At 41.2% G+C, this 16,419-nt stretch overlaps 1 protein-coding gene across 4 annotated transcripts in view; it reads right to left on the bottom strand.

Annotated features, from left to right (window-relative positions):
• Window positions 1-16,419, bottom strand: part of LOC104590510 (putative cyclic nucleotide-gated ion channel 20, chloroplastic) — a 199,809-nt gene that overhangs the window by 101,645 nt on the left and 81,745 nt on the right. For all 4 annotated transcript variants that reach the window (XM_088903865.1, XM_088903866.1, XM_088903867.1 and 1 more), the window contains one exon: window positions 15,982-16,224. In XM_088903865.1, coding sequence (XP_088759991.1) covers window positions 15,982-16,224 — 243 coding nt within the window. The remainder of the gene's footprint in view (window positions 1-15,981; window positions 16,225-16,419) is intronic.

Below are 16,419 nucleotides of genomic sequence, written 5' to 3'. Positions count from 1 at the left end.
ATCAATGTTTGGGTCTCACGCCATACAAAGAAGCCCAACTGTGCAGTAGTTTGGAAGGTTAATGAGCAAATAGACTTATTGGGCCTAAAGCCCATTTTGAACTGATTTAGTTGGACTAATTAAAGAGGGGCGGATCTGGGATTGGATCAGCAGATAGGATAGGGTCTTACCCTATCCACCCAGAGAGTCCAGATCTGAATTTGGATCTGGAAACCTACTCCAGTTGCCGCCTACTGCTAGTTCGATCTCCAGTTTTGTAGGAGCGATCAAGAATAGTTCTTGATATCAGTCTTTGGAGAAAGGCTGATCTGAAGTCATGCTCACTGCCTCCATCGAATTCTAGTTGAAGGATTCGGTTCTTGGGAAGAACACTGTTGATTCTGCTCCACCCTACACTGTGTCATCTTCAGTGGGAGTAGTCTTTGGAGACTTCTTTGGGCGTGAACACCTTCGTTGGAGGATACTGTTTCTTCGTATCAGGTATATCCCTCTCCTACTGTTTTGGTTCAGATCTGGTTCGGTTCTTGGTTCAAGATTGATCCTTGAAAAATGCAGTTTTTCTAAAATAGGGAATGTGATTCCCAGATAGGAGAGAGAGAAATTTTTGTAATTTCGCCCTACCTTCCTGCAGGGTTCGGCTATCCATATGATGGATTTCTCACTCCTTCATTCTACACATCCATTTGATATAAAGGCCAAGAGTAGTGAGTAGCAAGAGACATGATCATCCAAATAGAGTTCATTTTAGCAACAGGAGCAAAGGTTTTCAAATATTCAATAACAAAGGTCTGAATGTATCCTTTGGCCACAAGTCGAACCTCGTACCCCTCAATTGAACCATCTGCCTTATGCTTTGTTGGTTCAATTGGTTTAATGTTTATGTTAGTCTTATTTATGTTTTAAGTTCTTAGTTATTGGGCCTTAGTTATTGGCCTAAACTTGTTTTATTCTTTTTTTGTGTCTAGGTGTCCCATCACTAATCAGGGGCATTCTAGTCCATTCTTGTAACATTACTTTGTAAACATCTATATAAGATTATAGGGCCAGCTGAAGTGAGATGGCCGCCATTCTCAAATCTCCTTCTTTTCTTCTTCTTCTTCTTCTTCTTCTTCTTCGGCTGTTGTTCTCCAGCAAACATGGTATCAAAGCACTAATCGGTCTGACTGGTTACAGCCGCCTCTTTTCTCCACTTCTCTATTCCTTCCTTTTCTTTCTCTCTCTCCTATCCCGGCCACTGTGAAGAAAACCTAGGGCTGACTGTAGAACACAACAAGGTCTGTATCTAGGGTTTCCCTTGGTTGTAGGGCCCAAGGGGAGTTTGTTCCAGAAGCTGATGCCCTACTAGAAACCTTGCAGCAGGTAGTTGCCATTCGGCTGCTAAGAGAGATCTGTGTGGAACAGATCTAGGTGGAAGGACTGAGTTAGACAGTCCTAGTACAGATCGTAAGGGTGGTCACAATCTACGACAACAGAAGTCAAAGCCCAGACCAGTCCAGAAGTGTTCAGCACAGTGCAGGGGTGCATTGTTCTTGGTTTCAGACCTGTTATTAGGGGTTCTCAGACTTGTAACAGCTTCGGTAAGTGAGAAATTGTGTTCTTTGTACTGAGTTTTCAATTGTGATCACTGTAAGAGGAAGGAGATGTCTTCAATATCGGGAGAAGTGTCTTCTAGGGATAAGAGAACTGGTGGGAGGTCTTCTAATCGGGGAAACCCAAATCTGCACAGCTTGTAGATCACCAGTGTATTGTTGGATGAATATAACTTCAGAGAATGGTCTGTTTCAGCCATGCTCTTCATTTCTTCCCGGGAACTTACGGGTTATTTAGATGGACAGAAGCAGGAACCTGAAGTGGGTAGTGTGGAGTACGCAATATGGCCTAAGGAAAATGCTACTGTTATGTCCTGGCTGCTTGCTTCGATGACTCCAAGAGTGGCCAGGTCTAGGTCTGTTCAACACTTTCCCACTGCTGCTAAGATTTGGGAGAAAGTGTCTAAAACTTATGGACAAAAAAAGAACAATGCAAGAATCTATAGGCTAAACCAAGACATTGCTGCATTGAGACAAGGAGATATGACAATTGCAACTTATTTTGCAACCCTAGAAGGACTATGGGAAGAACTTGATCATCATCTTATTCTAGGTCGGGAGAATGTAAGAGACAAGGAGAGGCATGATAAACAAATTGAAGAAGGTAGAGCCTTTAAGTTCTTGGCTGGCTTAGACCCAATGTATGAGAGCATAAGGTCTCAAATTTTGGGAAGGGATGAAATGCCAGATTTACACCATGTCTACTATCTAGTAAGGAATGAAGAGGTTAGGAGGAAAGAGATGCAAGTTGACACTCAAATACAGCCTGCTGAACATTCAGCCTTGATTTCTTCAAACCAAAAGGGGAGCAAGCATTCGGACAAGAGGCATCTTAAGTGCACTCATTATGGAGGTGAAAGGCATGTAAAAGAGACTTGTTGGGTTCTTTATCCTCATCTGAAACCAGCTGCATTAAGGAAAGACAAGAAGCCTCAGAGGAATCAAACAGCAAGTGGGAACCTTGTTACTAGTCACAGTGGTGAAAGCTCGAAGAACACATCTACAGTTACACATCCTCCTATGGGACAGACTGCTAATTCCCACACATCTGGGTCCTTGGATTTCATTGCTGATGAGATAGAGGTCCTTAGCCGGGCCTTAACCCGTCTAAGGGCTAATTCCCTTGCTTCCACCTCTCTTGCCAGATCAGGTATTGTCTCTGCTTATAATGCAACTAGTTCTATAGAGTCTACTTCTTGGATTATTGATTCCGGTGCAACTGATTACATGACACACATGTCCTCTTTATTTTCTTCTTATCACTTGATGTCTGACCAAGATAAGATGAGAGTTGCTGATGGTTCTCTCTCCCACATCTCTAGGAAGAGGGGGTTGACCTAAGCAAGGACCTCTCTCTTAAATCTATTCTACATGTTCCCAATCTTACTTCCAATCTCTTATCTGTTTCAAAGCTTACCAAGAATTTAAACTGTAGCATAACTTTCTTTCCTACTCATTGTGTCATTCAAGACAGACTGACGAAGAGAATGATTGGGAGCGGTCATGAGTGTGGAGGTCTCTACTATATTAATACAGACATCAGTTTGGCCTTACAATCATCTGCTGCCAGTAGTCAGAATAATGAGGAGTCAATAGCTAGGATACACTTGTGGCATGCTAGGCTAGGTCATTTACCTTTTTAGTCATTGCAAGGGTTGTTTACTGAATTATTCAAGGGTAATTCAAGTCAAAGTTTAGTTTGTAGTGTGTTAGTTGTCAAAACAATGTAGAACTCTATATCCAATTTCTAGTAATGAAATCCAAGCTCCTTTTGATTTGGTCCATTCTGATGTTTGGGGCCCTTCACCTCTTGTTTTTGTAGATGGCTTTCATTACTTTATCAGTTTTATTGATCACTATTCATGATGCACATGGATCTACTTGTTAAAGGACGTGATGAAGTGCCACGGATAACCATGGCATTTTGTAAAATGATTGAAACTCAATTCGACAAGAAGATTAAGCAATTCCGTTCAGATAATGCTGTTGAATATTTTGAAAGATCCTTGAACCTGTTCATGGAGGATGCAAGCATGCTACACCAGTCATCATGTGCTAGTACACCTCAACAGAATGGGGTTGTTGAGTGCAAAAATAGACATTTATTGGAGACCGCTCGAGCTTTACTATTTCAGCACAAGGTTCCCAAGCACTATTGGTCTCAAGCAGTCCTTACCGCATCATATCTGATAAATCGGATGCCATCCAAGGTGTTGAGTATGAGAACTCCTTTCTCTGTCCTTTGCCCTAATCTTCCGGGCTTTCCTCTTCCACCTAGAGTCTTTGGTTGTGTATGTTTTATTCATGTAAAGGATCCAAAGAAGACCAAGTTGGATTCTAGGGCTACGAAAGGAATCTTCCTAGGGTACTCTCCTACACAGAAGGGTTACAAGTGTAATGATCTCGTTACCAAGAAGAAATACGTCACAAAAGATGTGGTATTTTTTGAGTCTCAATCCTATTTTCATTCTTCCCAGAATCCTCTTCAGGGGGAGACTAGTGGGATGCAAGAGGATTCTTCTTCTCCCTCCTTTTTTGTGCCTCTTTCAGCCTCGGGCCTTCCATCTTCTCCTCCTAATCCTCCTAGTTGTAGCATCCCAGGTGAATCTAGTGAGGCTCCCATTGAACCTGTTACCACTCTTGATGCTGCAGATGTAACTGAGGACACTAATAGGCAACAAAAAGATATAAGAATCACCTACAACAGAAGGAAAAAAGACCCTCCAACTCATGGCAGCAACCAATCGGACTCGGATCAATCTGTCTCAACTACTCCAGGTAATCTTATCACTCATACTTCTGATTTGAATCTCCCTATTGCTCATCGTAAGTCTACCCGTTCTTGTACTATCCAACACCCCATTGCTAAATATGTTTCTTATTCACATTTATCTCCTCGTTATTATTCCTTTGTGCCTGCTATCTCTTCCGTGCATGTCCCTACTAGGTACTCAGAGGCAGTGTCTGATCCAAGATGGAGAGAGGCTATGAATGAAGAAATAAAAGCCTTAATGAAAGTCGGGACTTGGGAATTAGTGGACCTACCAGAAGGGAAGAGCACTGTGGGATGCAAGTGGGTGTTCACTGTGAAGCATAGGGAGGACGGGTACATTGAAAGATACAAGGCCAAACTAGTGGCAAAGGGGTTTACTCAAAAGGAAGGGATTGACTACAAAGAGACCTTTGCTCCAGTCGCAAAGCTCAACACAATCCGGGTTCTATTGTCATTAGCTGCAAACTTCTCATGGGAGCTACACCAGTTGGATGTGAAGAACGCTTTCCTAAATGGCGATCTACATGAAGAGGTATTCATGGATCCTCCACCAGGTTATGGTTTTGATGGGAAAGTGTGTAGACTGAGGAAAGCATTATATGGTCTTAAGTAGTCTCCTCAAGCTTGGTTTGAGAAGCTCTGTGGAGCCATGAAGAGAGTGGGGTACAATCAAAGTGGTGCAGATTATACCTTGTTCATAAGGAAACAGGATAGCAGACTTACGACACTCATCGTCTATGTGGATGATATGGTGATTACAGGGAATGATCTAGAAGAGATAAAAAGATTGAAGGAGTTCTTGGCATCTGAGTTTGAGATCACAGACTTGGGCCATCTGAGATACTTCCTTGGAATTGAAGTTGCTAGGTCACAAGAGGGCATCTATATATGTCAATGGAAGTATGTCCTTGATCTTCTAGATGAGACAGGTATGATGGGGAGTAGACCAATAGATACTCCGATAGAACAGAATCATGGTCTACAGGAATCAGTAGGAGAGGACTACCTTGATAAAGAGAGATACCAAAAACTGGTAGGGAAATTGATATATCTGTCTCTCACTTGACCAAATATTGCTTATGCTGTACATGTTGTCAGCCAGTTCATGCACTCACCAAAGATTCCTCATATGAGAGCAGTGGAAAGGATTCTTAGGTATTTGAAGACTTGCCTAGGAAAAGGAATTATGTTCAAAAAATACAATAAAATTGAAATTGAAGCGTATACTAATGCAGATTGGGCTAGTTTTGTTGGAGACAGGAAGTCTACTTCTGGGTATTGCACGTTCGTTGGAGGGAATTTGGTTACATGGCGAAGTAAAAAGCAGAATGTGGTTGCTAGATCAAGTGCAGAGGCTAAATATCGAGCTATGGCTCATGGTGTTGCTGAACTATTGTGGCTTAGGACCCTTATTGGTGATCTCGAGAAAAAGGTCAAGTGACCTCTCAGGTTGTACTGTGACAACAAGGCTGCCATCAACATTGCAAATAACCTAGTGCAACATGATAGGACGAAGCATATTGAGATTGACTGACACTTCGTTAGAGAAAGGATAGTCTCAGGGGAACTCTACATTCCTTATACTCCTTCTGAGATGCAGATTGCAGATGTGCTAACAAAAGGACTAGCTTCAACGAAATTCTTAGACTTACTTGGCAAGCTAAACATGACTGACATCCATGCTTAGCTTGAGGGGGAGTGTTGGTTCAATTGGTTTAACGTTTATGTTAGTCTTATTTATGTTTTAAGTTCTTAGTTATTGGGCCTAAACTTGTTTTATTCTTTTTTTATGTCTAGGTGTCCCATCACTAATCAGGGGCATTCTAGTCCATTCTTGTAACATTACTTTGTAAACATCTATATAAGATTATAGGGCCGGCTGAAGTGAGATAGCCGCCATTCTCAAATCTCCTTCTTTTCTTCTTCTTCTTCTTCTTCTTCTTCTTCGGTTGCTGTCCTCCAGCAAACATGCTTAATAGTGTACACCCACTTGAACCCAACAAGAATCTTATCCATGGGACATGGAACAATCTCCCAAGTCTAGTTCTTTATTAGGGCCTCCATCTCTTGGTTCATACCTTCCTTCTAGTGAACAGACTACACTGCCTCTATAACATAGCAAAGGATGGATACATAAGAAATGGCAAAACTATAGGCACAATAAAAAGGTGAGAGAACATTATAAGACACACAGTAATAGGATGCTTTTTATAAGTCATCTTTCCTTTATACATGGCATTAAGAAAATCAAGGTTAGGATCAATAAAAGAGGGTTTGTTTGGCAAGTCTTTATCGAAGATCTTCCAGAAGATCTGACAGTCAAAAGACAGTGTGAGCGTTTACATAATGATCTTGGTAGTCCACAGACTATTTGGTTGGAAGTGTGTCTTTCCACGTGAAAGCGAGAATTAAGCAGGCAAAGAAAGGCGAAAAGCTACATTTCTTGCTTCTGAAATAAGCTTGAATCGAGCTTCTCGTGTCTTTTCGAGGTGTGGTCTTTCGGTGGAAAGATCTTCCTCCAATCAAAATGGAGGAAGACTGAAATGCGGGCTGCTAGGCTTCTAAAAAGCCAACAGCCCGCATAGAAAGACATGCCAAATGGGGCCATAATTATTAGGGGATTCAAGATTACCTAATTCTAGTATATCAAATTGTGATGGGAATTCAGCTTTAGGAGACACCCTCTTATTGCGCTTGATGAAGAACTATTGCTAGGACCGAGGACAACACACAGGAGGAGGACGAAGAGAAGGAATATCATCACTATAAAGATAAGGAGGAGGTACAAGGCTAGGAATAGGAAGACAAAATGGAGTCTAATCTTCACTTGAATTCTCACCCTAAAGAGAAGGACGAGATGATTGGAAAAAGGGGGAGGATCCATAAAAGTAACATCCTTAGAAACATATCTCTTTCCAAAGAGAAGATCAAAACATTTGTAGCCACTATGGACAGGAGAGTAACTAAGGAATACATTGATAGACAATGTATGCCCTTAGCTCCAATCAGATTGATGTACAAATACATTTATTGTAAATAAATAAAAGTACATTATTTTTTCATGTTGCCATTGGTATGTTTCTATGAAATTATCCCTTAAACCGGACACTTATGAGACTTGTGTTAGCTTAGAATGTTCTCATCCATTGGATAGACTTAGGGAGTTTATCCTACCAAGGCTGACACTAATGTGCTGCCAAAGAAGTTGGGGTGTGCTAGGGTTAGACCTGAAGCACATGTAGTGTGTGTTTGGTTGAAACACTAAACCTGGACCATTTTCCAGTTAAGCCCTGGACCTTGGATATTGATGAAAAAAACTAGAAAGTTACACATAACCCCTAGACTTGATTATGGTACTGCACTAGGTGTCAGATTGGACTATCTTCGATATGCCAATCAGTGACATCCTTTGTGGGTCAAAACCTGGGTATGTTGAGGCGGTTTGAGAATTCACTTAAGTGGGTGATCATAGTAATAGGATTGGCCCCTTTGTCAGACAAAATGAATGATCACGACTTCACTCTCTCTGATGGAAACCTAAACTGACGAAAGTGGATTTCAACCGTGTTTGAGATTTGATTTGCAAAATATATTATATGATATATATATATTATGTTTTAAGAAAAGTGTTTGCAAAAGGTTTTAATTCCCGAGATCCATCCAAGTAGAGAGTGTAAAACTGCACCTTGCAATTAGAGGAGAGGTCCTTCCCTGTCGGGTAGTGTTTGATCATTGTGGGCTGAGAGGTTAAGTGTAAGAGACCATTAAGGGCTGATTACCTAATGGGCTATATTTTACTTAAGTCCATTATCCTGGGGTCTTCATAGGATGGCTGGATTCAAGGATCATTTAATTGTAAATGTTGGGCCCATTTTGAGCCCATAGTGATGAGCTCAAGGGTTCACTATGTTTAGCAGTGAATTTGGCCAGGCCTTTTTACCGAGGCTAGGGTGAACCCATATGAGCTTATGTGAGATCATTGTGGGGTCCCATGCCATACAAATCAAACCTAAACAATCCAGCAACACTCTTGGGTCGTGAGTCACTTAGCTAAGCCCATGATTAATATGATTAATCAAGATGTCACAAGACTACTTAAGTTGTCATGTGACATGGGCAAATATGGGTTTGGATACGAGTATGGAGCAACCATTCTCTTAAGATGATAAGACCTATCTCTTGATAGTGTCCAGATCCAAATAAAGATTTGAATAAACCTCCTAATTCCATTAGGATAGGTGCTCCATAAAGGATAAAAGAAGAAGAGATCAAACTGCTTCAGATAACTCTGCAATTCAGCTTTCTCTCTTCTCCTCTTGCCACCCAAGAAACCCTAGTTCTATCTCAGTATTTGGGACTGATGTTGATCAGTTCTCTCTCTAATTTTTGCAAGAAAAATACAGAGAAAAATCGTGCTCACCTCCCCAGTTCAACCCAAGGAGTTCGATTGCAGTTTTTCTGAAAATTGCGTTGCTGAACCGGCTTCAACTTCAAGCTACACCATCTTCAGTGGAAGCTGGTTTTGGGATTTGGTTTGGGCATAAACTACCACCTTGGGAGCTACATTTGTGGAATCTGTATCAGGTATACATCTACCTCTTGTTTGGTTTCAAATCTGGTCCGGTTTCAGTGCAAGATCGATCCTAGAAAAAAGCAGTTTTTCTAAAATAGGGAATGCGATTCCCAGAAGGTTAAAGAACTTTATTTTGAAATTTCGTCCAGCCATCTAGAATGGTTCGGCCATCCATATGATGGATTCTCACCTTCCTTCATAAATATTTAATTGATTTAGGATCAAATATTCTAGTGTTGAGGTAGAATATCATGCCATGACCCATTGTGTGGTTAAGGTGCAAAGGATTAAGAACTTACTGGATGAACATGGTTTTGATGTGGACGGTTCTATGTCTCTCTATTGTGACAATAAGGTAGCAAGCAACATAGCTACAAACCCCATGTTGTATAATAGAATGAAGCATATCAAGGTTGATAAGCATTTCATAAGAGAAAAGATTGAAAAGAGAGAAGAGTGTGTACTCCTTAATCCTATACTCTAAGATAGGTGATGTATTTACTAAGGGTGTCAGAGCCCACATTTGGGACCAGATACAACTCTTGGTTCATAAACGTCACTCTTGGGAGAAAATATTTTCTCTCCCATTTAACAGCTAGGTTTCCTCTTCTCTACTTGTCAGTTATCTCTTATTTTCTGCACAAGTTTCTTTGATAGCAGGTCTGTATTTGACAGTCATCATATTCATGATTGTTAGAGTGAGCCGAATAGGGGTAGTTTAGTAATCTCATGTCAGTTAAGTAATTTGCTTATGTGGCGATTTTATTAGAGTACTCTGCCCCACACTGAAGTGAGGGCAGTTTACTCTTTGTAAGTGTAATTAGAACCTAATAAACATAAGGGGGTCGACTGAATGGGAGACTAATCAATTTCGACTAAACCCTCCTGTTCTCTCTTTCTCTTGTCTTCTTCCTCATCTTCTTCTTCCTTCTTCACTGGTTCGGATTACTGTAGCTGCTCCAAAACATGGTATCAGAGCCAGGTTTCTGACCTGCTTCCGCTTGCAAAGCATCTCACCTGTGTTCGTTACACCCTCTTCTTCGTTTCTGGTTAGTTAATGGAGAGAGCTGGTTCGCCCTAGGTCTGAGACATCACAGTTCGTTGCTCTCTGCTGCGCACAGTTTTCTTCATCAAGGAAGGTGATTTCAGCAGTGAATGGTTGGCTGATACTCTCAAAGGAAGGTTGGTTATTTAGTCCTTTTGTGTTGCTGGTATTTCTGGGTAGGAACCCTTCAAGAATCAGTTAGTACTGATTAGAACCTAGAGAGCTAGGTTCATTGTTGCCTTAAGAAGGTCTGTGTGTGCAGTAGCCGAATGGTGTAGGGCTGCTGTGAGTTGTTGAGTGGTGTTAGGGCTGCTGTAGGTGGCCGAGTGGTATAAGGTGGAATGCAGTGACCTTGCCAAGCTCCTTGTGGTCGTGTAATGCCCTCTTAAGTGTGTTAAACAAATCTGAACTGGGTGTAGCAGTTTGACTGTGTTGTGGTGCTTGTGATGCACAATTTTTTTTTATTGAGTGGTTGTAAGAGGGCCTACTGTTGTGTTGTTGTGCTTGTGATGCTTATGTGGGTCGTAGGTGTGTGAAGTCAGCAGTAGTGTGAAGAAGAACAAGTGTGTGCTCCCACTGTTGTGTTTAGGGGCTGCAATAGGTGCTGAAGTATCAAACTGTGAACAACATCAATCAGCTTGTAGCTGAGAAGTAAGGTTAGAGGCAACTGTGAAAGAGTACAATGGCAGCAATAGGAGATGGCTACAATGATCAGAAACCTAATGTGGTAATTTCCTCCGACTACCTAGGGGTACAAATGACCTCAATTAAGCTGAATGGGGAGAACTATGTTCCATGGGCTAAATCAGTGGAAGTGTTTCTCAAGGCAAAGAAGAAAGTAAAGCATGTAAGAGATGAAAAGCCACCGGAGGACTCTCCAGGGTTTGATGATTGGGAGCAAGAAGATGCTCAAATCAAGACTTGGCTGTGGAATAGTATGGAACCCAAAATTAGTGCCAACTTCATGTTCCTTGATACGACTAAGGATATATGGGAGCATGCTAAGAAGCTATATTCTGGACAAGATAACACAACAAGAGTGTATCAGCTTTATCAGGAGTATTTTGATTTACAACAAGGAACCAAAACACTAGAAGAGTACTATGCCAGCATGAAGAATATAAAGAATGAACTCAATGTCTATCACCCCCTTACTCCAGATATTAAAGTTCAGCAACAGCAAAGGGAGCAACTAGATGTTACAAGATTTTTAGTGGGGCTGAAGTCGGAATATGAACCAGTTAGAGCCCAAATATTGTGGGGCTCTACTCTTCCTACACTTAAGTATTCTCAAGGCTTCATAGAATTTCTTTGGGACAGAAAAAGAATTCCACACAGTCTGATAGATCAGCACTTGTGACAGCTCGAGGGGTTGGACATAGTACAAGAGGGGGAGGTCATGCTCCCCGAGGAGGCCGTGGCAATTCCATGATTAGTCGGGGTGGTCGTGACTCAGGGGGAGGCTGTGGCAGAGGGAAGAATAACTCTACAAGGAAATGTACTCATTGTGGTAGAGAGGGACACACAGTGAATTTCTGTTATGATCTACATGGCCCTCCCTCTAAATGGGCTACTCATGCTGTAGTAGGTGAGATTGATATCAGTGACAGTAAACCGGCAGACCGAACTCATCCCACATCTACATCTACCTCTAGGAGGGAAATGGTGAGCGTACCGCGTGATGAGTATGAACGGTTCCTTCAAACTACTTCACAGCATACCACTGCCACACTTGCCCAATCAGGTATTGTTTGCATGCCATCTAAAACCTCTCCCTGGATTATTGACTCTGGAGCCTCAGATCATATGACCGGGACTCCAGGTGTGTTCTCTTCTCTTTCTGAAACCTTCACATCACAAACTGTTACACTTGCCAATGGGTCCACATCTCCCATATGTGGTGTTGGTAATGTTGACATGGCTTCTGTGCCCTTATCATCTATTTTATATGTCCCTAAGTTTCCATTCAATCTTATGTCTCTTAGTAAAATAACCAAAGCTCTTAACTGTTCTATTACCTTCTTTCCTTCCACTTGTGTTTTTCAAGATCTCAAGACGGGGAAGAAGATTGGTGGGGGGCATGAAGCTGGTGGACTATATCTTGACGGTGGTGGATCTTCAATTGCTCTTCAAACTTCGCTTACTCCTCTACAATGGCATTGCCGAATGGGACATCCATCTCTCAAGGCTCTCAAGATTTTGGTCCCGTCATTGAGTCATTTGTCAGTTTTGCAATGTAAGTCATGTCAGTTTGGGAAACATCGTCGTGTATCCTTCAGTCCAAGAGTTGAGAGTCGTATGTTGAGTCCTTTTTCTTTGGTTCATTCAGATGTTTGGGGTCCAATCAAAATAGAATCTTATAATGGGTAAAAGTATTTTGTCTCCTTTATTGATGATTGTTCAAGAATGACATGGATTTACTTAATGAAAGAAAGAAGTGAATTGTTTTCTATTTTTCAAAAATTTCATGCTGAAATACGCACACAATTTGGAGTTCCAATCAAAATTCTCCATTCAGATAATGGTCGTGAATACTTTCTTACTTCATTTCAACAGTATTTAGAACAGCATGGCATTAATCATCAGACATCATGTGCATACACCCCTCAACAAAATGGGGTAGCTGAACGGAAGAACCGTCAGCTTCTTGAAACTGCTCGGTCTATTCTTCACCACATGAATGTTCCTAAACGTTTTTGGAGTGATGCTGTACTCACTGCATGTTTTCTCATTAATCGGATGCCCTCCTTCATCCTTCATGGTCGGTCCCCCTTCTCTATCTTGTTTCCCACTTTATCTCCATTCCCATTAATTCCTCGTGTCATTGGTTGTGTGTGCTTTGTCCACAATCTGAGCCCTGGAATTGACAAGCTAGATGCACGCTCAATTAAATGTGTCTTCCTTGGCTACTCACAGACTCAAAAAGGGTACAAGTGTTATAATCCCATTACTCGGAAGTGCTATGTCTGCCCTAATGTCACCTTTTTTGAGTTAGTCCCCTTCTTCTCAAGTCCTGAAGCGCCTTCGTCTCCACCCGCACTTCCTCTTCCTCTCCCTGTCAATGATCCAGTTCCAGATGTTGTTGTTGGAATAGACTCATCACCTCATCCCATGCAGATCACCACCGAACGTCCACCAATCCGGCAAGTGTATACACGTCGAACGACACCGGCCCCTCCTCCAGCTTCTACCTCATCTGCGGATCCTCTCATGGCTCCTATTGTTGAACCTTCAAACCTTGACCTACCCATTGCCTTACGGAAAGGTAAACGCAGTTCTACCCTCCATCCCATTTCCAATTTTGTTTCATTATCTCGTCTTTCTACATCACATCGCCAGTTTGTTTCCCTTTTATCCTCTATTTCCATACCTAACAATGTTCAAGAAGCTCTCAGTTCACCTGATTGGCGGCAGGCAATGGAGGAGGAACTTTTTGCTCTTCAACATACTCAAATGTGAGAACTTACTACTCTCCCACCTGGTAAGCATGCTGTGGGATGTAAATGGGTGTATACTGTGAAATACTTGCCAGATGGTAGTGTGGAGCGTCTGAAGGCCAGACTTGTTGCTAAAGGTTACTCACAGTTGTATGGAGTGGACTACATGGAGACATTCTCTCTGGTGGCTAAGATTGGTTCTGTTCGTGTACTAATTTCCCTGGCAGTTATGTATGATTGGCCTCTGTTTCAGCTTGATATAAAGAATGCCTTTCTCCATGGTGATCTTGTGGAGGAGGTATATATGGAGCAACCACCTGGGTTTGTTGCTCAGGGGGAGGATGGTAAGGTATGCAGATTGAAAAAGGCAATTTATGGGCTAAAACAATGGCCGTGTGCTTGGTTTGGGAAGTTCAGTGAAGTGGTGAAGAGTTTTGGAATGAAGCAATGCCAGGTAGATCACTCAGTGTTCAACTATGACTCAGAAGCTGGGAAGATTCTATTAGTGGTCTATGTGGATGATATTGTCATTACTGGCAGTGATAAATTGGGGATTGGCAAATTAAAGGTATTTTTGCAAAATCATTTCCAAACAAAAAATCTTGGAACATTGAAATATTTCTTGGGAATAGAGGTTGCCAGGTCAAAATAAGGTGTAAATCTGTGCCAAAGAAAATATGTTCTTGATCTTTTGGAAGAAACAGGACTGTTAGGTGCAAAACCGGCTGAGACCCCTATAGAACCAAATGTTAAGTTGAGCAGTGATACAAGAGAAGTATTTGAAGATCCTGGAAGGTATAAACGACTAGTGGGGAAGCTGAACTATCTGACTATCACGAGACCCGACATATCCTTTGCCGTCAGTGTGGTGAGCCAATTCATGCAGGACCCTCGTATACCTCACTGGGATGCAATTCTTAGAATTGTGAGGTATCTGAAAGGAGCTCCAGGCCGTGGACTATTGTATAAACCAGGAGGAAAACTTGAAGTAGTGGGGTATACAGATGCAGACAGGGCAAGCTCAGTGAATGATAGAAGATCTACTACGGGCTATTGCACATTTCTTGGAGGAAATCTTGTGACGTGGAAGAGTAAAAAGTCGACGGTTGTGGCCAGAAGTAGTGCTGAAGCTGAGTATAGGGCCATGGCACATACTACCTGTGAGTTAGTGTGGTTGAGGAATCTTCTACAAGAAATTGGGTTTCACATGGATAAACCTATGAGACTGTATTGTGACAACCAAACTGCACTACATATCTCATCCAATCTTGTATTTCATGAGAGAACAAAGCACATAGAGGTTGATTGCCACTTTGTGAGGGAGAAGGTCCTTGCTGGAGAGATAAACACAGAACATGTGGGCTCGAATGATCAATGGGCAGATTTGTTTACAAAAGCTCTAAACTCAGGGAAAGTGAACCATCTATGTAACAAGCTGGGATTATATGACATATATTCTCCAGCTTGAGGGGGAGTGTTAGAGTGAGCCGAATAGGGGTAGTTTAGTAATCTCATGTCAGTTAAGTACTTTGCTTATGTGGCTGTTTTATTAGAGTACTCTGCCCCACACTTAAGTGAGGGCAGTTTAGTCTTTGTAAGTTTAATTAGAACCTAATAAACATAAGGGGGTCGACTGAATGGGAGACTAATCAGTTTCGACTAAACCCTCCTGTTCTCTCTTTCTCTTGTCTTCTTCCTCATCTTCTTCTTCCTTCTTCACTGGTTCGGATTACTGTAGCTGCTCCAAAACAATGATAATAGTTCCTATTCAGTGTTCAATTATCTCTTTCTCTTACAAATGAGTGACGGAGTTCTCCAATGCAAAGATGGTAACCTCCTTGAATCTGGGGAAGAATAATGGAATTTGATATTTGGTACATAGGTTTTACTTAAGAGGTGTTACAAGATATGGTAATGAACTTTAACAAAGTTAAATTTGTAGGCTATTTAGAAAGTGTTAACTTTAGGTCATTGTGTCAATGTAATGCTAAAGTATTGAAAATAATTTGATTTTCGTACATAACTCCCTCTCCTTTTCCTTTTCTCAGTCTCAGTTTCCTCTTTCTTCTTTCATTAACAATCGCAAAGTAAGCATATATGGGGCTTAACTGTCAAAACAGGTTTACTAGCTTGAACACTCAAACTGAATTATCACAGAAGTATGCATTGGACTTAATTGTTGCAAGGTCAAAATGTGGAATTACGCAAAAAAATAAGAATACAAAAATCTTCTGAAAATAGCTACATTTGATCATATCATAACATAAAGAACAACAATTGAGAACAGAAAAAAAAACACTTTTTCCCTAGGTATCATAAATTCTGCAATTCATTTATTAGTTTTTATATAATTTATATCTCCCCAACTTACACTTGATTCAGCCGATATCAATATGATAGTTGAAAAGAAGACATTATGAAAAAAGCCAATTGCGAAATGCATAACCATCCAAGCATCTCATGGGAATAGCTTCGTGAATTCAATATTTGAATGTGTAACAAGATATAGAAACAACATGCATCCAACAATTCCAGCGATTCGTAATCAAAGTAGCCCAACCCACCTGTAGCCCAAAGAGGTACCAACATGACCCTACGACATGCCCAGCCAGTATGAAAATGAGAAGATTGATAATGAAGTTAGCCCATGCTGATTCAAATATGAAGCCATTTGACGATTGACCAGCAAGCAAAGGCCAACATCTGTAAAACCTTGGTATGTATTGTAGAAAAATTGATGCCCGCAATAGATTTTTTGCATAATTTGCTGACCCGACATACTTAGGCAACACGAGCAAAATCAGGATCTGCAACAATAAACACAAAATTAAAATAGGAATACAGAAAAATATGCCAGCAAAAGGAACAAATAAAAAGAATGTTGAGAGTTAATATTGTAAGGGCTTTTAGTATATGTTAATTGAGAGTGTTAGAATGTTAGAATGAAGTCTCTTTGTATGAGTGTTCGGCTGATAAGAGTTCTTATTAGCCCATACTTAAGT

This window comes from Nelumbo nucifera, chromosome 4 (genome assembly GCF_055504915.1).
Source record: "Nelumbo nucifera cultivar China Antique chromosome 4, China Antique-T2T, whole genome shotgun sequence".
NCBI classification, from domain to species: Eukaryota; Viridiplantae; Streptophyta; class Magnoliopsida; order Proteales; family Nelumbonaceae; genus Nelumbo; species Nelumbo nucifera.
This window is presented reverse-complemented; position numbering and strand designations above follow the sequence as displayed.